The following is a 24,760-nucleotide window of genomic DNA, read 5'->3' as shown; positions in this document are numbered from 1 at the left end:
GTCATCCACCATCTGGGTGCACTCATCATTGTGGAAGGCACGATGGATCAACACAAACATGCATCTATCCTTGCGGACCATGTTCACCCCTACATGCGAATCGTTTTTCCTCAGGATGATGGCATCTACCAGCAGGACAATGCGACGTGTCATAAAGCTCGCAATGTACATGCATGGTTCGAGGAGCACCAGGATGAGTTTACCGTACTCCCTTGGCCAGCAAATCGAGAATCTGTGGGACCACCTCGATCGGGTCTTTTGCGCCATGGATGCTCAACCACGTAACCTAGTGCAGCTGGCCATGGCACTGGAGTCGGCATGGCTCAACATCCCAGTGAACATCACCACAACATCCCCTCTCTTCCTGCATATCGCGCAGCGGTCCGCATTGCAAAAGGTGCTTATTCTGGATTTTGACAGGTGGTCACATTAATGTGACTGGACTGTGTATATAAGAATAAAGTGGCAAGTTTTATATCCAATATAGAAGGGGATTCTTCACTGTAAGAGCAGGTGCACTATTGCCTTTCTTGAGAGCAATGATATTACAAGTTATTTGTAATAGATCACAGGATTACTGGAGTTTGATTGTTGACCCAAGGATTTATTCTATTGCCAAGTTACTATAATGTATGGTGTCATGATAAAGGCTCACAAGGTTGAAATCTGATAATTGAAAAAGCCTCAAGTAGCAGTGCTGCATTTAATCTGATCTGGACATGCAGAATGTCAGTCATCTGATATTCAATGTTAAATTATGGTCAAGGCTGCTTTAATTTGAGAAGAATGTAGTACCGTTGTATAATACATGATGACATCACTGCTGGTAGTATTGCCATGCAAAATGTGTTCCGATAAATGTTTTATCAGCGTTCCCTGGAATCAAAAGAGAAAAAAAGGGAAGTATAAAGAATTGAAGGGATTGTCCAGTTTCAGAAAATAAATGTTATTGTTTGTTTAATGAAAAGTTATACAAACTGCCTGTATCAATTCTTAATTTTCTAGACCTCTGATTGCTGTCATTCTTTCTTTGCTTCCAATGGATAAAATTCAGTACATGGGCATGTGATGGACAGACAGGTGCATGCTCCATTACAAGACAGAGGTCTAGGACCATAGATTGTCCATCCCATGACGTGCTGATTTTTATCAAGTGCAAGTAAACAAAGAATAAATGACTGTACGCTTCCATGGTTAGTTGTCGCCCTGTTCCAGTTACACATAGATATGGCCAATAACTAATACTGGCCACAATACTTAAGGGATTCACATAAAAGGGTCACACACTTGCACTTCCAGATAAAACGCTCCTTAAGTAGATTTAACCCCCACATTTATTGTAGTAAAAAATGTTGAGATTTTTTTTCAGTCACGACATGGTTAAAGTCACCCCTGCAGTCTCACACGCCATGAACCTCTCATGGAAGTGCTGAAAACACAGCAGCTCTGTAGGTGAGACTGCACATTGCAGTCAGCAGACAGACTCGTGCGTTTTTCACACATCGCCTGCTCTGCTGACGTTATAGTAAGAGGAGTAAATTGTGGTGAGAACTGTTTGTTTCAAAGTTCTGCAATGCAATGACAATAATAAGATTTAATGGACATGTACGTAATGGAAATCGCCAAATACACATACTAGCAGCCATTCGCCATTAAAGGTAACAAATGCCTTTGCTCTCCGTTCTTGTCCTGCCTAGACTTACAAAAGCTGCCATTAGCTAAAAGAGGGTCAAATCTCTGACTTATTCGTGTCTCAGACAAATAAAGAAGTGCTGCTTCTACTTAAGGAGTTTTATCATCAGAAAAAGGTTGTTCTCATTGAATAGAGCAGAAAAGCTATTGTAAGCAAAGATATCATTATTTTCAATGCACGGCCTGCAAATCCAGAATAAGATCTAAAAATCTGCTTTGATGTATTTTTCAATAATGGAACTGAATAACACAGCTCATACATCAACTGAAAATGTTATACATTTAGGAAAAGGCCCAAGTGGGTTCAGCTAACCAGCAGAGGGCACAATATCTATGTAAACTATGGGAGCGAATCATTACATCGCCACTCTGGAGTGATGGCGTGGCCCAGTATAAAGAGGCGTAAAACAGATCAGCAGATATCCAACAAGTAATGGATTGGTAAGAAGTTTACAATAGGTTCCCACTATCATTCAGGACTCCTTTCTTTGGGTAACGTTTGGGGACCCAAAAACAGAAACCCAATCCACTTAAAAAAGCAGAAACCCTCAGCCCCCTTAGTCCTGCTTGCAGAACGGGGGACAGAGTCACCGAACGCTAGAGAGACTGCACCCTTAAAGAGGAGCTGTCAGCTTTCCTTAGATGTCTGTTTAGTAAATCACTATTTCACAAAATACAACAATTCAGAGCACCTTTTCTTACAATTCTGAGTTGCACTATTTCCCTGTTATTCTCCCTAGTCGGATGCATCCTGTACAGTCGAAAAATGTCCAATTATTTACTAAAACAGACACTTCAGGAGAGGTGCCCCTTCTAAGTCTTGGCACAACCTCCTTAATGGCATCAAGTGCCCCTACAGCTGAGCTGTCCCTTGTTACACTTAGCATCTTGCTGGGTATTGGTTTCCCTAACAAGTCTGGTTAATTGTAATAGCATCTTTAATAACAATACGGTCAGTGTCAGCTGATGGAAATTAATTCCCAAACAATTACATATAATAGATGCAAAATATTAAATAGGAACTTTACTTACTCCAGCTGAATGCACCATACACTTGGGGGCACCTGTTGTGCCAGATGAATACATGATATAAAGCGGATGGTTGAAAGGCAGCTGCTCGTACTCCAGCTGAGGAGATTGGTCTCCAACTTTTCCGGTTGCCAAAAAGTCATCCAGGAATACACTAATAAAAACATAAGAACATTATACCATTACATTAATCCGTGAAGCAATCTGGGCAAACAGAAGTCAGTTACAAGAGATATCATTTTTAATAGATAAAAGACACTAAATCTGTCTTCAGTGCATTTAGGAAGAATTGATCAAATGTTTTTATCCCATTGGTCAAAATATCTGGGTAATATTGGTATGCATAAGAACAAACAGCCGCTAATATATCAGGAGTAAGTCTTCATATTCTCTGAGTCCAACTGTATCTCTTCATGAGGAATTTTTTTTTACCAATACACTGTCAATGTTGCCTATTTTGTTGCATGGAAGCTGAATTCCCATAAAACACATGAAGGGAACCACCTGTCAGCACTTTTTTTTCTAAACCACCATCTAAATGCATTTTGTAAAATGTTGTACATTGTAGTCTCATGTAGTCCTATGAGTGATGTCCAAGTCAAATAGTCGAAGAGGCTCCAGCACAAATACACGGCATGTCCAGAGCAGTGAAGTGCACTTTGCCTAGTTTCACCGCTTCTTTATGGAGGGTCTGCAGAGGGGATATGCTACCATAATACCGGTAGGTTGTTTTCAGTGTAATGCGGTATATAACACAGTGGTGACACGTAAATCTGCTTGGGGGAGGTAGTAGACTCCCTTTAAATAGTTGAGGATATTTGGAAATAAACGGTTGTACTCCCTGATCAGACTTACATTCTTTATTGTTTATGGGATGAATTTTCACTTTTGCAGCATCAGAGCTACAATATTCCATAATACCTTACTGTCTCAAGGTCAGTACTGAACTTGTGGGAATTTGCACTTTAAGAAGTGTAGTCTGTACAAAGCAATCTAATATAGGACAACCTCCTGTATCATAGAAGCTTAGCTAAGCTACATTTGGCAATGAGCTTGCTGACCATTTCCAGTGGTACCTGGTAAATTTCTGAAGGAACCCCCTGGAATATATTCAAGACCACAGTAATGCAATGTATATACACAACGTGTGACAAGATGTATATAAAGACTATATGAGGACAGATGCTTTAAATAAAGTCAGAAGTAAATGTTCATACTTAGGCTGGATTCACACACCTATAATAAGATCCATATTATATGGATATATTACTACAAATCCTGTCCCCACCATAAGTCGAATAAACCCAAATTATTAAAATGTAGATGCTAGTTGGAGCAGCTGTAAAGTATCCATATCACTGCTCACATTCAGAGAAAATAAAATATATAATTATATATATATATATATATATATATATATATATATATATATATATATATACACACACACACACACATACATATACATACACATACATATACACACACACACACACACAACCAGCCTAATCCACCTGTGATGCGTCTCGGCTCTGCTATGTTTGTGCATATGGGCAGCAGATGCAGCTGTATGTACATCCTTATGGAGAGCAGAGCAAGCTGTGCTATCGCGCTGTCTGAGCTCCGCTACATCTGGCAATTTGGATTACAGGGGTTGTCTTGTGTGAGAGTGTCTGAGCAGCTTCTGTGTTACAAATGGCTGAACGGATGTTGCTGAAATGTGCCACAGTTCTCCCCCCTCCCCCATCAGAGGCAGAACAACACATTCCCAGTCGTACTCACTGAAACTCTACAACCGATATACTCCTCTTGTCCAGACACAGCCTGCATGTTCTGTAGCCTCCTGATCTTCCCTGAGACTCCATTTTCTTCAGCTTTCACACTGTCCAGCTTCATGCAATATAGCTCTGCCCACAAATTAGTTTGTAGCTCCGCCCACCGCATAGCCTGATTCTATCAGAGAATGGCTCAAGGACCTGTGATGACATCATCACAGGTCCTTTAGGGTTGTGTGAACCTAAATTCCTTCATAGCAGTCGTGTAGGGACGTCATTTACCGGGATAAAAAGTATGTTTTAATCGGGGTTCCTATCTATGTATGTGGCAAATTTCAGGCAAATCCTTTCAGCCGTTTTTGAGTGATTGAAGAGCAAACACAAACATCCAAACACACAAACCTTCATATCTATAATATTAGGAGATATATATATATCAAAGCCTGAAGCTTGCGGGAAATTTGACCAAAGCACAATATGGGTGTATTATATACGTGCAAATCCAGTCTTACAGTGAATGAAGCAAAGAGTTAATACTTTAGCGCTAGGAAAATAATTTGGTGCTGCAACTTCTATCGCAACAGAATAGACACCTAACATTGCTCAACAAAATACATGGCCCAAGTGCCATGTACAAAGCAAAGCATCACAAATACATCACCTACAAGCAAGATGAATTATGAAAATGATGCATGAGTGCGCTCTCCCTCTGTGGCAATATGATAACTCCACGGCTTCATTATTACTGTCTATACAAATGCCTGACACTCAGCAGAGACATTCTTTTATGTGAGAAACTTTCCCACTTGGCAGCTGCCATCACAAAGCATGTAAAATGGGAGATGCAGGAGATTTTATGTAGCGCTAACATTACAGTTAATAAATTCATGATATTGTACGACGTGCCGCTTTGATAGGCATTGTTTCAACCACAAATGCGATTCTGATATAAATTAAACATTTAATTATTTCAACAAAGTGCATTAGGAAAGACAATTTCAGAGATAAAAGTGCAAGAAAGAAAGGTCAGGCACAAGTTCAGACCACGCAATAGGTTGGCAGATTTATGAAATGCATTTCATTTGGCAGATGGCAGAGCACAATAGCAAGGAAAATGGGGACAGATTGTGAATACAAAGAAAGACCGCATCAAACAGGTTTTGAGGTATTACGATAGATAGGAAGAGGGCAACCGAAAAGGTGGTAATCAGGTGGGACATGCCGCCACAATACGCTGGGGTATGACGCTGTACAGATTGCCTAATATCCAGTGTACCGATAAGGGTGACGTTATTGCCCTCTGTCATATGTCCATCACTACCCTGAGGAATTGCGCAGTTTCCTATCTAGTCTGGAAGAGTTAGAATAGTAAGTGCCAGAAACGCTATGAAAAATTACATTTAGAGGAAAAATAATCAAAAAGGAAATAAATAAAATACTACAGAAGAAAGGAGGGAGGTTGCTCGCTATAATATGAATTTCAATTTTCACTCATTATGAGAAGATAAATCTGCTCTTCCAGACATTCAAGTGAATGCCTGTCCCAGAAATTTACATGAAAAATGTCAATGTATTACCATAATTTAGCAGCTCCAGAGGACTCTGTTAACTGCTCGGTGACCAGGGGTGGAGCACACAGAACATGTTCGGGACTCTAGCTTCCTAGGATTAATCTGCACATATGGGCAGGTGTATGTATGTTATATATACAACTTTACACCAATATTTTCGACTAGTACAGATATTTAATTTTATTTATTTTGACCCCATGTTGAATCTGTGCTGTGTTTCCTTATGTTGAACCAGTGTGTTCTCTATTTTTTCATTCTCTTTGCACCTCCCCAGGGGCCGCAGTTCTAGGGCCTGATGCCACTACTCTGAGCTGTTAATACTATGTACTCCTATACACTGCTCTTCTATTGTGTACTACGTATGTTATTCCTACCTGTTTGGGGCTGGGAGGCATGGCCGCGGCCTCTCATTATCAACCTCCATCACCTCCACCTTGAGTTACTTACGTTGACCTGATCCACTTACCCGGTCCTGTCCCTCTCTCGCCTCCCCTTTTCCCTCCTTTTAAAACTGAAAATTACGTATTTCACATTGACGCATTTTGGCTCGGTGGCGTGTTATTTCTTGTTTTTTTATCATAAGCTGTTTTTTCTTGTTTCTGTACCTGCCACTTATACGTTAAATAAAGATTTGACAAAAAGAAAACAAAAAAAAAAACAAACTTCCAACTAGATGAAATATGCAAAGTAGCATCAGGAACATGTGCACTGACACGTGACACTGTGCAAGGCAGAATATCATTTATAAAGATCTGACAGACTATGCTTTCTCTTGTAGTGAGTTTTCTCCTGGAGATTTCACACGCTGAACACTATCAGATAATGTGAGACAGAAACTACTGTATAAGAGTAAATTATACCCATACACAATACAAATGAATGATCTTTACTTGTTTTAAAGCTAGTCATCTGATCTCTGTATCTCATGCCAAATAGAAGGTTAAGTAAGAATATATCTGTGAAATTTAGCTGGATATATTCTGCCCATGGGAAAGAAGGAAAAATGAATCACTGTCGATTGTTAAGGATGAAAATCAACCAATGAATATCATAAGAAGTACCCCAAAAATGGAGGGAACATTCAGTTTAATAGTGGTCAATTTTGTGATCTATCAGAGCATCCGAATATCATAGCAAGGGGACCCTGTCTCTGAGCCCACCCTATCAGCCAGCATGGTGAGCTGCATATCTTATTCTGGCAGACTTGGCCATAATGGACATGGATAGCCACTGTGAATGCATCTAGATCTTAATTTTTACATCAATTATTTTTACTAGATCCACATTTGCAAGACAAGGATTATGTCGCTACTTTTGTCCATAATCTATTCATTGGAACCAGGAAGATAAGAGAAACTTCTGGTGCAAATTCTCAAGAGGATTGTTTAGCAGGAAAAGTGAATGTGTCCAAGCTTTTTCCCCCCAAACAAGACTCTACTAGCCCCCATACAGATTAGAACATTCTGCAGATGCCGTTTATGTAGGTTACTACTTTATAAGGGTATTAAAAAGGGTTATCCTGTTTTTACTAAGGATAGGCCATCAATTTTAGATCAGTGGGGGTTCAACATCCAGGACCTCCACAGTTCAGCTGAACCACAACAGCATAGCTCTAGGTTATGTTTACATACCACTTGCTGCTCACTCACTGTGCAACCTTTAGCAGGAGGGTGTGGATACTGCAGCACTCCCCCATAGATTTCAATGGGATACTGCTGCAGTTCAGTTTATACCAAGAGTAACATGGCTCGTGGCATGTAAAAATTTTCAACAGCCTCACAGCTAAACAGTGGGGTCCAGAGTATTAATTTGGGTACTCAACTGAATAACTTTACCGCTGCATATAATGTTTCTAAAGAAGGAAGCGACACTCACCAGACCTTGTCTGACAATCTTTTACTAACAGAACATAAAAATCATACAGTAGAATGCTGGACACTACAAGGCGATGGGCCGTTTTGTCTAGCCTCGTTGGTAGGTTTAGGCTAGATCAGGCTAATAGAGGACACTCCAACAATAAGGACATTATCTCTGGTATGCAACTCTTCCTTAGATAATAAGGCCACAAGGGTGAAGCAAATAAGGTAATAGGTTATAGTGATGGGAGGCCCAACTTTATGACACCTTTACCATTACACATAATCAGATTGCTTCTTACAGGCGTATCCATCTGTCACTGTTTGTTTGCCTAGAACATGAAAACAGCTGACTCTGTCATGTCTTCATTGATGTACACAACATGCGGCAGCCTCACCAAAATAATAACACGAAAATGTATTTAGAAAGCTGAGAGTCAGCAAATGAAAGATGCTGCAGATGTGTTAATGAATACTTAACGTGATGGCAGGAAGAACCCCGTCTCCTTGTAGTCACCGCAGAACCAGAATGTCACTTTATATAGATACGCCTTTTATACTTTAACAAGAGAAGACAAACGTGGGCATCTGATACTACTCTTCTGCTCTATTTCCCTCCTAGCTAAGTTATATCGAGCCAGGGAAAAGAGAATAAAATAACCATACACAGCTTTTTATGGGGGCAGTTTGCTAATACCTGTCATTCCAATAGTAGGTTACAATAAAGATGAGGAGGAAAACTGGGAACTAAAATTTATAACCTCAGTCCATCCCTGGAGTTACAGGTAAACACTTTCAATACCATAACACAAAAACAGGTCTTCTGAAGTGGAATATATAGTTTTGTGCAACAGTTGTCAGTATCTGCAGGGACGCCTCCTGCTTCATTTTTGGAAGCAAGCAAAGCTACTCAACTATAGTATAGTATACGTCAAGCTTCTTCACTGGTCATATGTTGTACAAATACCCCAATACATTGGCAGTCTACTGGCAATGCTCAAATTTGTAAGTCTACACACAACTATTCTTAACCTAGCTTCACACTGCCCATATAAAACAGAACAAAAAATAAAAGTGCATGTTCACCCCCTAACTAATACATAAGCAAGACTTGCTTCAGTAAAAAGCACACTTAAAGGGGTTGCCCCATCTCAAGGATCCTATGGTAGCTTATGTAAATTGAAGACTTTTCCTAAATATATTGCTTTAAAAATGCTGCTTTGTTTGCCTGCTATGTCAACTTATTCCTCATTGTGTACACAGAGTTACCATAACCACGGAATTGTGAGATAGGACAAGTGACATCACTCACTGCTCTGCCAGCAGGACGATCAGTTCAGATAATTGCAGTTTGCTCATAAAGCCAAGTCTGTTATCTCTCTATGTAAACACACAGATAACACTGATTTTACAAGCATGTGCATATTATCTGATCTGTATACCGTATTTTTCGGACTATAAGACGCACTTTTTTTCCCCAAAATTTTTGGGGAAAAGAAGGGTGCGTCTTATAGTCTGAAGGTGGCGCCTGGCATCCGCTGTAATAGAGAGGCGGAAGCCGGCAAGTGATAGACGCCATTACAGGTGCTGGGGCCTGAGACATCGCTGCGCTCCTCTGCCCTGCATGAAGCCAGGCAGCGGCAGGGGCTCCTCCGTCCCCCCGCTGCTGGCTTCATGAAGGTCAGAGGATCGTAGCGATGTCTCAGGCCCCGGCGTCTATCCCTCCCCGGCATCCGCCTCTCTAGTACAGCGGATGCCGGGTCAGTATCCGTGGCCCCTTCTCCCCCGGGGCCGGTCCCCACCGGCCCCGTACCTGTAAAGTTGCAGGCCGGCTCCTGCGCGGCGATATCGCAGGAGCCGACCTGTCCGGGTGACAGCCGGGAACCTAATGAGGCTCCCCGGCCTGTCACTGCTATATATTAGTATTGCGGCTGGTCTCTATGACCAGCCGTAATACTAATAGACAGAATGTCCCATAGACGGCAATACAGTTGTATTGCCGTCTATGGGACTTGCGATCAAGTGACCGCAGGTTCAAGCCCCCGGGGGGGAATAAAATAGTTAAAAAAAAAAAAAAAAAAAAAAAAAAAGCTTTAAAAATATGAAATAAATAAAAGTTCTAAATCACCTCCTGTTTTTTTTTTTCAATACAAGGTGATCTAAGCAATAGATATCCCCCAAAATGGTATAACTAAAAAGTACAGCTGGCCCCGCAAAAAAAAACGCTCTATGCATCCCCGTACAGCTGCAGGGTCACCTGTCAATGTGGCCTTGCAGCTGTTGCAAAACTACAACTCCCATATATTAAATATTTTACCAGTTTTTGCTTCAAAATTTTTTTTCCCTATTTTCCTCCTCTAAAACCTAGGTGCGTCTTATAGTCCAGTGCGTCTTATAGTCCGAAAAATACGGTAAGTATTGTGATACTTCAGTGTCCCGTTCAGCACGAGGGAGGGGTTGGGGGAGAAATACAGGAAGTGAGACCAAGAGACTGTAGACAGACTACTGAAATAGTGAGATTGTGTGTGTGGTTGTGAGTATTGATTCACAAACAGCAAAAACAGATCTGGACTATGTCGGGTATTTTAACTATAGGGTATATGGAAAGACAGTTTTTCTGTCTACAATGAATAAAAGGGGTTGTCCAGAATTAGAAAACAAGACCACTTTTTTTCTTCTCAGGAAGTGAAATTATGTTGGTCATGCTGCATCTCAGTCCCAAAAGGACATGGTGGACGTCAAGTGAGCGCCAAGGCTCAAACAAAAACACCAGGCTGTGTGACTCTCCCACATTAGAAATTAAAAGGTAAACTAGGCAACAGGGAAAGCCCAATACAGCAGCTAGTTTACTCAAAAGGTCTATGATAGCGCATTTCGATTTAACTACAAACCCCTTCATCGGATAAATAACATACAGGAGACTCCACGAATACTGCTTTAAATACCCTTTCCCTAAACATACAGGGGTCAAGGGTCACCAAATTAGCATATTGTGTCACTATATAAACATAGGTTGTAAGTTTTGCATTTTTTAGGATTTATTTATATGGTGACAATATGCTAATTTGGTGATCCTTGTCCCCTTTAAGTTTAGGAGAAAGGTTACCTTTTATGTATGGTTGAAACCACAGTATACCTGTATGTATATGTTGTAGATATACATGGGCACATTTTCCTGGTGTATATCGCTGAGGGATCAGTTGGGTTATAAAAGTTATCCATCCCCAGTCTCAAAGGGGTAAGCTAGGACAAATACATATTTTTCTCCTTGTGAAGCCATGCTTCCTTATAATAGCGGTATCTTCCGATCACACTCCCACTCCTGATATGTCCACAGATGGAGGTACATGTGATCAGAGAAGTCACCCTGCATTTTGTGCTGCTAGTCCTAGATGTAATGTGTTACAATGAAGGATGCAGAAAGACATCTATAGTCATATAGTCCTCCATCTGCAGCCATAATACAGATGGGAATAAAATATGTATTGTTAGATACCGCTATCACAAGGGGGCATGGCTTCACAAGGTAAAAGAGTGTGTGTGTGTGGGGGGGGGGGGGGGGGAGATCATCTTCTAGAGACTTATTAGTAAGTATATTGAAATCATAATTTCACAAAATTTCTAAAGGAATTTCCTGAAGAGGACAACTCATTTGAGCTGGCCACATACATGACAAAATTGTCAACAGTTTCCAAAGGAAAATTATGCATAGGAGGACCGCGCATATTTAAATAAAATAAAAACTTCAACTTAAACACTATGAACAGTATCAACGTCCAACACTTTGCAAAATATACATGCATACATACATAACACAGTATTACGGATCATAGGTCTCAACCCCACAAACCTGTTGGGAATCTTGGAGATGTCGATTTTATCTTTTTGGTGAACATAAGGAATCACAACAACTTTCTTCAAATCTGGTAATCCTGAGAAAGGCAGAAGCAGAAAGGACTTAAGTTTTTGGAGTGGAAAGAGTGTGCAGAGAAAATATACAGCACGTATTATAATATACGGTATACTAAATTGCTAAACACATACATGGGGCTATTTATCAAATGATCTGTCTCAGTCTTCTGGCATCAAAAAGTGGCAAACACAAAACTGTAACAAAAGAAATTGTGACATGCTGTTTCTACAACACTCACATTCTGCTCTTAACTAGGGTTATGGAGTCGATAAGCCAACATACTGACTCCTATTATTCCATAGCCAGAGTGACAGCAATGGTGAAGATGGGCTCAGTAAAGATCCTCTGATTCACAAAAAAAAAAACAAAAAACATTTTTTATATAATATATATATATATATATATATATATATATATATATATATATATATATATATACACACACCTTTGCATAAAAGTAAAACAAGCTTTGTGTCTAACTATACAATATTGCTAATTGTATACTAGAGTTTAAAATAATTAATATAAGAGTAGAAATACTTCATAACGAGTTCCTAATAACTGAAAATCTATAATTATGAATAGTTTGTAATGGCCCATGTAATAATAATTTGTAACTAGGACAATAAATACATTTAACAGTCCAATTGTTGTAGTGCTATAAAGGTGTGGGGACAATCATCATTTTTCTAAACTGATGGTGCATGAACATCGAGGCAGCCACTGCACATTTTCTTTGCCATTTTATCTTTTTTTGGCAACCAATACAGTACCTTTTACTACACTCTGCAATTTCTCCAGATGAGAATGCGCCTTCCCATTATAAACTACGGCCTCCACTGAGAATATTAACTTGGGCTGGATCTGTGAGAATCTGTCCAGTACTCCCTAAAGAAAGACAAACAGAAGCCTGTAAGTTAGAGGGGTAAAGAAAAGACAATACCTGGAAATACTTGTGAATGCATTAAAGGTGAAGGTACTGGAAGCTTTTACCATACTCATCCTCATCACAGAATACAAGTTATCTATATCACACCAGTTAATAATTTCCTATGTCACTATTCACCATATTCTAATGTTAGTATTAAAATCTTAATACTGTACAATGAAAAGTTCCACAACTGCTAATAAAACCTTGTATACTAATTTCGCGCATTTTTGCATCCACTTACTGTTAGTGAATGGAAACAGAGGTTAGGAGACAAGTGTCTGAGTATGAGAACAGGGGTCCTTTGTGTCCCCCATCTCAATGGGGCAGCAGCTGTGCAGGTGCCACTCCATACAATTCTATGGACTGAGCATTTGCTAGATACTGTATTAGACTTCTCTTTGGCAATCCCATAGAGAAGAATGGAACGGCAGTGCCATTGCAAATCTGCTGCACTCAGACAGCATGTCAGGGGGCCGCTTTCTCTTAATCATTTGGGATCCCTTTGTGCAGAATTTCACTGCAGATTGAATGGGTAAATTGAAATACACTACAAAACCTGCAGTAAACCCCAGATAAAATCTACATGCATATTTGTCACATATTTTGGTGCAGAACATCTGCCGGCGTTACGAGCGCTCCCATTGAAGTGAATGGGAAGTGTTTGGGAGCCATCCTGCATGTATGGCTGTGAATGAGTATTTTTACAAGTCCGGCGTAACTCCGTGTGCATGCAGCCTTAGGTGTGCATGTAGCAGATTTGTTGCAGATCTCTGCAGTTGTCCTATTTATCTAAATGGAACTTGCATGTACATGTTGCAGAAAGAATCCCAGTCAGGCTACGTTGAAGTATTCATTGAAAACTCCATTGCAGAGTCCTCAATCAGCTGAGGTAAAAGTCCTGCATTATAGCCAATGGAGAGCACCGTGTGTAACCTCTGTTTTATCAGTCCACCTATCCGTTGTTCCGATCACAGAGCTAGTGTGAACCTAGCGTGAGATGTATGAAATTTTCTGCAATAATTTTCCAAGTTTGAACAAACCTTAAAGGATTATATTTTGGGAGCAGATGTCCTTTAAGACACTGTGCACATTGATTACACAGAAACCAGCAGCTATAACAGTATTATGCTGAGTTTACAAAAAAAAAATAAAATACCCACACTTTTGAAACTCAAAGTACACATCAGACAGACAGAATAAGAGATATACTGGCATTGTGCCAATATACCCAGAGATGCATTAGTCCCATCAATAAAACATCACTGCAGACAGAAACTTTATTACATTCTGTGCCTGTATCATTCATGCCTATGTCACCACTAGTCTACAGCCACAAATAGCATCTTATCATCCTGCTGCAGCAGCACACACTGGAAACGAACCATCATTTACACATCAGCCGCTGCCAGGCAGCACCTATAAAACTACTTCCATTATAAAACACAGAGGCTGCTTAGGTTACACTCAACTAGAAGACATGTGCATGCATAGGTTAAAATATGAGGAAGGTATAAAGAAAGAAATAACCACAAAGTAGTGAAAGAAGTGTGGAACAAACCATCAGTCGCCGTGAATATCTAGGCTAGAGAAAGGGTGGGCAATCTCCAGTACCCATGTCAAAGTAGGCACTTCTAGCATATCCACATGGCCTTTCATCTGTGCTGCTCCAGCAGAGGAGGTATGGCATTATGTCTGGGCATGGGCTAGCTTGCTTAGTGGGTAGTAATTGTTTGTATACTTAGCAAATAAAATATAATATGGCAGAAGAACAAAAACAAATGGGCACTCAATTTCACGAGGCTGGAAAGGTTTCCATGAAATTATTCAACACAGTGGAGGCTCAGACATTCATAAAGACTGATCTTTCAGTCCTCTGTTCATGCCACAGTGGATCCCATCACTACAGAAGGATAACGCCGAAACATAAGTTTAATCTCCCGCTACCTGCTCACACGTAACCTCCAATCCTCCAAAGAACTCCTACTCCGCTCTTCACACAACCGTCTCCAAGATTTCTCCCGTGCATCCACCATGCTCTGGAATTGCTTACCAAGACACAAAAGGGTCCATTCACACGGAGTGAACGCGCGCTCATTTTGGCAAAATACATGTGTAAAGAATACATGTGTAAAAATAAGACACCCATTGACTTCAATGACTTTTTTTTTTTACACGTGTAAAAAAAAAAAGAAAAAAAAACGTCTTATTTATTTTTGCCAAAATGAGCGTGTGTTTACTCAGTGTGAATGGGCCCTAAGACTGACCCCCACAATCACAGGCTTCAAGAAGGTCCTGAAGACTGACCAATTCAGGAAGGCCTACAACCTCCAATAACACTATCACCGCACTGCCATCTGTACAGTCTCCCCCTCTCCTTCTGTCTCTATCCCTCAGACTGTAAGCTCTCTACCCCACTGTTCCAGTCAGTCACTGTTAGTATTGTACTGGTTTTGTATATATTGTCTACTGTACGTAAACTCTCAAATGTAAAGCACCATGGAATTAACGGTGTCTATAAATAAATAATAAAAATAATTAATTAATTGGTTGCTGTTATGGTTTGTGCTATATAACTTTTCTGCAGAGGTCGATATCCTTTTAGTTGTGGAATTGTGAGTACCGGTATTTTCCTTGTAGATTTAAAATAAAAAAAACTGAGCAAAAGCTAAATAAAAAATGCTGCAGCAACAAAACGCAACACATTTTAGCTGCAACTTATACGCTCCGTTTCACTAAATGGGGCCTTAGCTTTAAAGCTAAGGTTCCATGTTGCGGAAATGCAGCTTTTTTTGTTGCAGATTATGCTGCAGTTTTTTGAGCCAAAGCCAAGAATGGCTACAAAAGGAATGTGAAATATATAGGAAGCTCTTATACTACTACCTTCTGCTCAATCCATTCCTGGCTTTGGCTCAAAAAAAAAAAAAAAAAAAGCCAGAAATTCTGCAAGAAAAAAAAGCTGCGTTTCCGCAACATGGGGCCTCAGCCTAAAAGGGGTATTCTGGTAGACAGGGGATACAGGAACTGTTTGGTGACTATCCAACTAGTCAGATCCCCACAGGTCATAATGGTCCTGTGTATTCCATATGAATGGAACAGCAACATCCATATGTGGGACATAGGACTCCAGTAATTTTTGGAGGTCGAGTTAAAACTGCAATTCCTAGAATACCCCTATAAAGAAATAAAAGGCTAAAAAGTTCCAAGTTGGATGGACTTGATAAAATCTGACAGCTTGCTGTCACTTAACACTGCGGAGTTTCCATATTCTGAAGATGCTCAGCAAAGCAATTCTTTATGTAATCAGCCTGAAATGCGTATTCAGAAACCAATAATTTGGTGGCAAAATCTGTGCAATCCAGCTCTCGGCACAAACTGCAATGTTCCTCAAGAGCCCTTTTTATGTCAATCAAGTAGCCAGAGTATAATACTCTGAAAAGACAATAGTTAAATTAAGTGCAATGACGCCAAGAGAACACAAAATTATACAGTCCGAAATGAGTCAGAACCGTTCCTATGATGGTACATTACTGTGTAATTGTGGTCTACAGATGATTTAGTGCAATAACCCCAAGAGGAGTACAAGTGACTGGCCGGCAATGAAGAATTATGGGAAGAGATTGATTTTTAATGAAGTGAGAATTGCAGAACAAGCGAACATTTACAACATATGAAAATCTGGAAATAAGGTTAACACTTTCGTATACATTTCCAAAAGTAAAGTCATTCTAATAGATTTTGTCAGATAGGAAATCTTCTCATGTTAGTAACGAAAACTGAACCAAGCACTGTAAGGTGCTACTGCTCTCTGGTGGTCAAATAGAGAAATGCAAGGGAGAAAAACTGGTTGCACAGGGATTTGCAAAGAACGTTGGAGTAGATTTACTCCAAAAACGTCAAAGTGTATATTTCAATCACTAGTTTAAAGCTGTCTAGTATATCACAGTGGCCAATGCAGGATGATAAAGCTGGCGCATCTTTGGACTGTCTAGTCTAACTTTAAGCCACACATTTGTTGGAGTATTTTTGGTACAATATGTAGCATTATTAGTCATGCACTAAGCTGTGCCCCTTTAAGGACGGTGCAAAAAGCTTCTAAAACTAGGATTATGATAAAGTTTGCATGTCAGTTTTTTTTGTTGCAAATTATGCCTCAATTGATGTTATATTTTTATCAGTAAGTCGGCCCCATTCTGGTTATAGCCAATAGTGTTGACGAATAAACAGAAGGCTGTGAATGCATCTTGGTTTCCATTCAGAACATTGGTTTAAATTAAAGGAGTTATCCAGATATGGACCAAACAACAGGAGGCATCAATATAAAACACTTCCTAAGCTATAGCATGTTTAAATTTAGCAATGCTTATCTACTTTATTTTTAGGTCATTGACCACATTTGTGACGTTTCGTTTACAAGCTCACTACCCCTCTCTGTGAGAAGTTCAGCCAGCAAGCGAAACGTCACAGCAGCCTGTGACCAACTTTCTGCTTGAGGCCACTCATACTGACCTCAGATATGGGAGTGAGTTATAACCTGGTCAGATAGGCAGTATGTGAAACAACACAGAACTTTGGGAAACCAGAAGAGTGATTTCATTCCAGAGGAAAGTGTAGAAGGTACAGAAAGTACAGAGAGTGAGAACAGGCAGATGAATCATGGGAAATGTAGTTTTTCCACAGATTCACTGCATTTAAATAATAGTAACACAAGGAGCAGCAAGTAAAATAAAGCCAAGCAAAGGGTACACAAGGAAACAGTGAGTATTTAGCACTGATGTGTATGTATTTATACATTTTGGAAGTTGGACTACCCCTTTAGGCTAAGGCTCCACATAGCATCTCGCAGCAAAAAAGCGCTGTGAAAAACTGTGGTGGCAACACATCACCGTTTACATAAAGTCCACAGAGGTTACTGCTTCAATTATATCTACAGTGAAACCACCGGCATTTCCGTAGGTATAATTGACATGCTGTGTGTCTGCTACGCATATTTTTCTGTAAAGTAGGGGTGGGATGCTCTAGAATCCCATTCACTTTGATGTGAGTGTAAAACGCAGCATGCGACCTCGGCCTTTAGGCAATTTTTTTTCTTAATATTACATTACTGCAATTATTGTCCAATTAAACTATATAACCCTGTTAAAATTAGGAAGGTCTCATGAGTGTTCTTCTGGCTGGGGGTATCCTTTATGGTACTTTTAATTGTAAAGAATAATGCAGCGGACTACATCCAGTGCAAAAACATACATCACAAATTCTATGGGTTTTAACCTATAATGACGGATGCTACTGTTAGACATATATAACAGGCATATAGGTAACATGTGTAGGGAGCTTTCCAGGATTATACACTAAGCACGCAGTAAATAAAAATGTAAAAAGAGCTGGGAAGAGGTCTGGGAATTTTTATATTTTTCCCTGACTGTATACTACTATGGAGTATGATGACGGAAGCTTAGTTATATTAATTTTTTCTATGTAATATGGCACGTAGCTCTTTTTATTGCATATTACTCACAAGTTGATTTAATTTCTGTGAATTGTCAGGCTGCATCAATATTATTAAAGGTATGGCTAGATACGGTCGAAAGATATGATCGTATACTTTTATTTGTTGGACTTGATGTGTTGGAAAAGTGTAATTTACTATACTTTTCCTTCCTTGTTTTTCAGATGTATTCATTTAACATGGGCAAGAACTAAATGTGAACATAGCCCAAAAGATATATCATTCTTTACATGACAAAAGGGCATGGGGAGTGCGATTTCTGAAACTTAAGAAAAAAAAAAAAAAAAAAAAGCCTCCCATTCTCCGCTGAAATGCCACACTAAATTCCTCACCATTTTTCTCCGTGTGACTATACCCTCAAATGTCCCAACAGTCCAATCAGTAAAAAAAAAAAAATAAAAAAAAAAAAATAGAGCATGATGATCTGAATAAACTCCAACTCACATGAAACCGAAGCAGGTCAATTATACTTACAGAAACACACCGGCGGTTTCCCTATAGGTATAATTGAAGCAGAAAGTCCGCAGAGGAAACCTCTGCGAACTTTCTGTGAAAAGTGCTATGGGAAAAAATCACGATGCGTTGCCGCCATGGTTTTTCCGCAGCACTTTTTGCTGTGGGATGCTACGTGAAACCGTAGCCTAAAAGTGCATCTTATTGTCCAAAAAATACAGTATATTTCTTTCTCCAGCAACTGGAGCTTACGTAGGAAAAACATACAGGTACTTGTTTTGTATTGTAAGATATTGGCTTTGGCTGCATTCCTGCATCCTGACTACATAGTCACACCTCTATTTAGAGAGTGAATACAATGCTTACACTATACAGATAGTGAAAATGTGCCAGAGGTGCCTTTTACATACAGTTTGCAAGTTTCAGCATTTAAAAATGGGTCCTACAAGGTCATGGAAAGGTTCACACGTGGCAGATTTGTTGAAAAGGTGTTGATTTTTCATTGTATAATATGAATGAGGTTGTTACGGCAGTATGTATGTTATGTGAACATACACTAAAGGTATTCAGAGTTTAGGGTACTTTATATTAAATTTCTTTCAAGGCAGTGTTTCTCAATCTTAAGCAAAATACCCTCTTGTGAAAAAAAAAAAGTTCCAACTAAGTACCCCAACAGACAGTATAGGCTCTATCATGTGGCTTATCCTGATCTGGGAAAATAAATAATGGTGAGTAAAGTACACCAAGCATATCCTTATGGGCACACCTGTGGTAGGAACACAGGAGCAAGTCTTTCAGCTTCTACTCAGATATTCTATCACCAAATAATAGCTCAGAAGCAATTGGTCTACCCACTGTTGTAGAGGAGATTCTCCCTCATAACCCTGTCCTGATGTCTTTTGACATTAGCCTTTATTTGGTGGTCACTTTGCCTCAATATTTAAAGGAGTTGTCCAGGCAAAAATAAAAATGCATACTCACCTATCCACATTGCTCCTTTGTCGTCTCGCGCCATCCAGTTTGTCTTCTCTCCCGGGTCTCTTCCAGCATTCTGCTGAAGCCACTGATTGGCCTCAGCAGCCACGTGACTACTGAGGCCAATCAGTGACCTCAGCAGGCCTCAGGAAGAGGACTCGTGATATCATTCAGGCCCTTTGCAGATTGGCCTCAGACGACACATGACCACTGAGACCAATCAGCAGCTTCAGCACAACACCGGAAGATGTCACCAGAGCAGATGAATCGAGAGGACACCGGAGCAATGGGGACAGACTTTTTTTTCCCACTGACTCCAGCTGATTTAATATTTAAAAGGGTTCTGCATTTTTGCCTGGACAACCATTTTAAAGATAGTTTTGGTGGTACTAAAGCGTCAGAACCTAAAAATTCACTAAATCTGCCACTTCCACAGAAGGTTCTCAGCCACGGCACATACCCCCTGAGCCTGCACAGTGTACCTCTGGAGTATGTGTACCACAGGTTGAGAACCACTATTACAAAAGAAGCCAAGGAGAGGTGATCTCTGTCACTGAAGGATAAATCAAAAGAGTAAGTAATTATATTTCCCCATGAAATCAAAATACCTGAGCATAGTTTTATTACAGAGGACCTTTCATGGGTTTGGGCACAGGCAGTTCTATATACTGCTATAAAGCAGAGTGTACTGAATTCAGCGCACTGTTGGCTTTCCTGATCTGTGCCCCAGGTAAAGAGCTATCGGTACCGGTACTGTAGCTCTTTACAGTCAGAAGGGTGTTCCTGACAGTCAGTCAGTAATGTCCTTCTCCACAGCAGCACCTATCGTGCTGTACAGTGTGAGCGGGGAGGAACGCTTTACCCGGGGCACAGATCGGGAAAGCCAACAGTGCTCTGAATTCAGTGCACGGTTGGCTTTCCAGTGGTATATAGAACTGCCTGTGCCCAAATCCATGAAAGGTCTTCTTTAAAAAAAAAAAAAAAAAAAAAAAATCACTATTGTGTTGTTCCTTCTGGAAATGTACAAATAAATTGGACATCACCATTCATCCTGTCAATAAGGTGTGCAGTATCACACTGTCCCCAATGATTGGACAGTGTCAGTGTGCAGGGACAAGCTCCACTGTCCTTTACCTACTAAGTTACACAGTCCAAAGGAAAACCATGATTGGGTCAATTACAATTTTGTAGACTACACCTGTTAATTGATCTATGAACAAAAGCCTCAGTACAGCCCTCATCTAAAGCTAGGTTCACACTAGCGTTTAAAGGGGTTGTCCCGTCACAAGGATCCTATCTATAATGCTTGTTAATGTGAATGTAAGACTTTTCCTAAATACACTGCTTCAGCAAAACTGCTTTGTTTGGCCACTATCTTTATTCATTTTTTTTCTTTTTTGTGGCCACAGCCCTGACCTAGCTGCTCCTGAGTTAAGTGATGTATCTGTTGCTCTCAGGGGGGAGGGAGGAGGGGCTAAGTGCACGGGAGCGAGCCTGGTGGGAGGGGGGGGTAGTTTACCCTTTGGGGGAAGGGGCCACCAATACAGGGTTAGACGCCGGCACAAGTGAAGTCAGCAACATCTCTATGCTTCTGCCCTGCATGAAGCCAGCAGCGGCAGAAGCGATGCTGCTATTCCAGGGCGGGGGGCGGAGGAGCGGAATAACAGCATCGCTTCTGCCGCTGCGGGCTTCATGCAGGGCAAAAGCATAGAGATGTTGCTGGCATCTGTGTCGGCATCTAACACTCCCCAGCGTCCACTGTAATAGAGAGGCGGATGCCGGGGACAGTTAGACGCCGGCACAGGTGAAGCCAGCAACATCGCTATGCTTCTGCCCTGCATGAAGCCAGCAGCGGCAGAAGCGATGCTGTTATTCCGCTCCGGGGTCACATATGCAAAGCCAAGCGGCGAGATGCCGCCGGCCCTGCGTGCACGCTCATACACCAGTCTAGCCTTCACAATGCTAATACAGACCCGACACCCTATCGGGTCTGTATTTGCACTGTGAAGGCTAGACTGGTCTATGAGCGCGCACGCAGGGCCGGCGGCATCTCACCGCTTGGCTTTGCATATGTGACCCCGCTCACCAATGACGAGACAAAGCCGGAAGACAGAAGAATTCACAGAAACGAAGACTGGCAAGTATGCGACGTGGGACAACCCCTTTAAGTCTCCATACGAGACTCCGTTCTACATTCTGCTTAAAATCGTTGGAGAGAAAAGTCCTACAAGGAGGACTTTTCTCTCTTCGCAGTTTTTGGCGCAAACCAGTCGGACCCCATTATAGTTTATGTGTAACTGCTTTTTAAGCTGATAGGGTTTCTGTCTTTCAGGTCCCCAAGCGGACCCAAAGGACAAAAACCCAAACACTAGTATGAACCTAGAGTTATTAATACTTTTCTAGGAGAAATAAAGAGAGGAATGACGCAAAGCAGAGGTCTAGGGAAAGATGCCCCTTGAGTTATTACATCAGTATTTAATACAACAGACATGAAATGGACGGTAAGCCTTCTTGAAATTTATTATATGCTATTTTTTTCAAGCACGCATTGCAAAACCTGCAGTTAAATGCCTTATATAAAACTTACATTTACTCCAAAATCTGGGGATGTGGCACTCCAAATTGCCCCAATACTCGCAGCAGCCAGCATAGCTTCCACTGTCTGAATGCAGTTTGGAAGGTAGCCTAATGAAGAAAATGGTTTGATTTAAAATAATTTGCACTTGAGACAATAAAAAAAAAAAAAACACTTAAAGGGATTGTCCAGTTTCCGACAAATATTAAGAGATAAAATTATACTGTTTGTAGAATTTTTCATTACACAATTTTCCAATATACGTTCTACAGTATATCAATTCCTCACAGTTTTCCAGATCTCTGCTTGTTGTCATTTTCTTCTAGGGAGTAGAAAATAGTCTATGGTCATGTGATGGACACACCAGCACACAACTCCTTACAAGACAGACTAATAACTGGGCTGCGACTGAAGGTAAGTAGAATGAATTATAGTAAGCAGAGATCTAGAAAACTGTGAAATCTTGATATAGAAAGTATATTGGAAATGTGTAGGTCTTTTTATTTAATACAGGATGAGTTGTAGTATTTATTGGTACCATTTTATGATGCATATAATTATCGATTAGCTGTTATTAGTTATGTGGGGAAACTGGGAATGCAAAAAAACTACCAATCCAGTAATTCCGACATTTACGCCAAGTAACAACTACTTTTAAATGGAAATACACAACCTTGTCTTAACTAGAGCTGTATTGTAAGATATCTGTAATCTAACTTCTTTGTATATATGGTCCCTGAGCTATTAATCACCACGTATCCTTGCTTACCCTCATCTGCACAAATAAGTCTACAAACAGGCTTCACATGTTCATAGAGCAGCTGCTTATTTTATTACACTCATCTGGCTATTTTTGTAAACCAGTTTTTGGAGGAAAATGGCTATTCATGAGAGAAGTAAATCTCTAATGAGATCCCTGGAGATGACAAGTACTTGGTTTCAGTCTGTGCTTAATGTTTCCTTTTACAGATATGGCCACATTGCGGTCAAGTACTTAAGGCTGCTGGACTGGCCATCCCTACTTAAATGCTGAGATACGATCATGGCCAGTGTAGATCAATGAGCTCTGTCAGCTACTGGCACATACAAGCAGTAATCGCAGTGGGTTAGCTGCTGTAAACTTAATGTTGTGATCTACAGCTCAAATCTCATACACATGCTGACTTCTGCAATACAAGGGGTAAAAGCTGCAGAAATCATTTTATAACAATTGTGATCAGCCAACATATTAAGGGGATCCCAATTGTGGTACTGGACACCATCAAACTGCTGCATGTCATATTTAGTTAGTGCTGAGTTAAAGCACAGCTAAATTTGTGATCAGAATTTGCACCATATACTTTATGTAGCAGAATAGCAGGTTTTAGGCTGAGGCTTTTTTGCTGCAGATTTTGCCAATGCCAAGAATGACTACGAAAGCAATTGGAAATATATAGGAAGCTCTTATCCTTCTCCCTTCTGCTCAGTCAGTTTCTGACTTTGGCTCAAAAAAACCACAGCAAAATCTGCAACAAAAAAGGCTGCATTTCCGCAACATGGAGCCTCAGCCTAAAAAGTACACCAGATTTTCAATCAGCATTTGGAATACCTAATGCAGTTTAAGCTTTCTAGTCTAACTTTACACTGTCTAAAAGTTACACAGTTTCGGCTTATCTACCCCCAAGGTATCTGGATCATTGCACGGATAATGGAAACAAAAACAGCACAAATACTTGGAAGTAAAAACAAAATCATTAGCAGGAAAGAGATTTTAGTGAGAATGTCACAAATCGATAATGATCAATAGCTTTCCTCTCTCATGTCACTTTAGATTTCGGAGTGAGGACTGTTGACTGCCGCAATTGAAGAAAAAGTTGACAATTACCAACAACACGATCTCCAGTTTCGACTCCCATCTTCCTCATTGCAGCTGCAAACAAAGCAACATCTCTTCTCAACTCTTGAAAAGTCACTTTTTCCACATTCTCCTTGCCTTCCCCTGAGAAGAAGAATGAGATACAGCTCAGTATAATCACTATGGGAATGCCAAGTGCCAGGCAGAAAGTGCCTGAATATCCAATAAGTAACCTGCAAAAAAATAAACCCAAACATATTATACCTTTTAGGATTCTTAACTAGCACCATGAGACAGAGCGTAAGAAACAGCACAAAAATCAGCACCATGTGACAATGCAACTTTCCTCTTTGTTAGGAAGTTGTGTTCCAGGATTTCTATATTGGGACTCCTGTGGGTCAACTGGGTGAAGTGGTGGCTGTGCTTCCTGACTGCTGCTTCTAAGGCCATATGATGTCACATTCATTGGCCACATGGCTTGATTGCTATGATATCAAGCACGGACACTGTACAACTGAAGTACTGAAGAGGCTGCAGCGCTCACAGGATGATGTGAAGCACAGAGATTGCACCTCCCCATACAATTTAAAGGAATTGTCCAGTTTCAGTAAATAAATTAGTTTGTATAACGTAAATTAAAACAATCTTCC

General features: G+C 40.4%; 1 protein-coding gene across 1 annotated transcript in view; it reads right to left on the bottom strand.

Annotated features, from left to right (window-relative positions):
- The window catches only part of AACS (acetoacetyl-CoA synthetase), a 66,639-nt gene that overhangs the window by 26,220 nt on the left and 15,659 nt on the right, over positions 1-24,760 (bottom strand). The window contains exons 4-9 of the mRNA XM_075274953.1: positions 24,141-24,254; positions 22,289-22,386; positions 12,610-12,724; positions 11,774-11,855; positions 2,725-2,875; positions 796-876 (exon numbers count right to left, since the gene is read on the bottom strand). Of these exons, the coding sequence (XP_075131054.1) occupies positions 796-876; positions 2,725-2,875; positions 11,774-11,855; positions 12,610-12,724; positions 22,289-22,386; positions 24,141-24,254 (641 nt within the window). The remainder of the gene's footprint in view (positions 1-795; positions 877-2,724; positions 2,876-11,773; positions 11,856-12,609; positions 12,725-22,288; positions 22,387-24,140; positions 24,255-24,760) is intronic.

Source organism: Leptodactylus fuscus, chromosome 1 (assembly GCF_031893055.1).
Source record: "Leptodactylus fuscus isolate aLepFus1 chromosome 1, aLepFus1.hap2, whole genome shotgun sequence".
NCBI lineage: Eukaryota > Metazoa > Chordata > Amphibia > Anura > Leptodactylidae > Leptodactylus > Leptodactylus fuscus.
The sequence above is the reverse complement of the archived record's forward strand: the minus strand, read 5'-3'. Positions and strand labels throughout refer to the sequence as shown.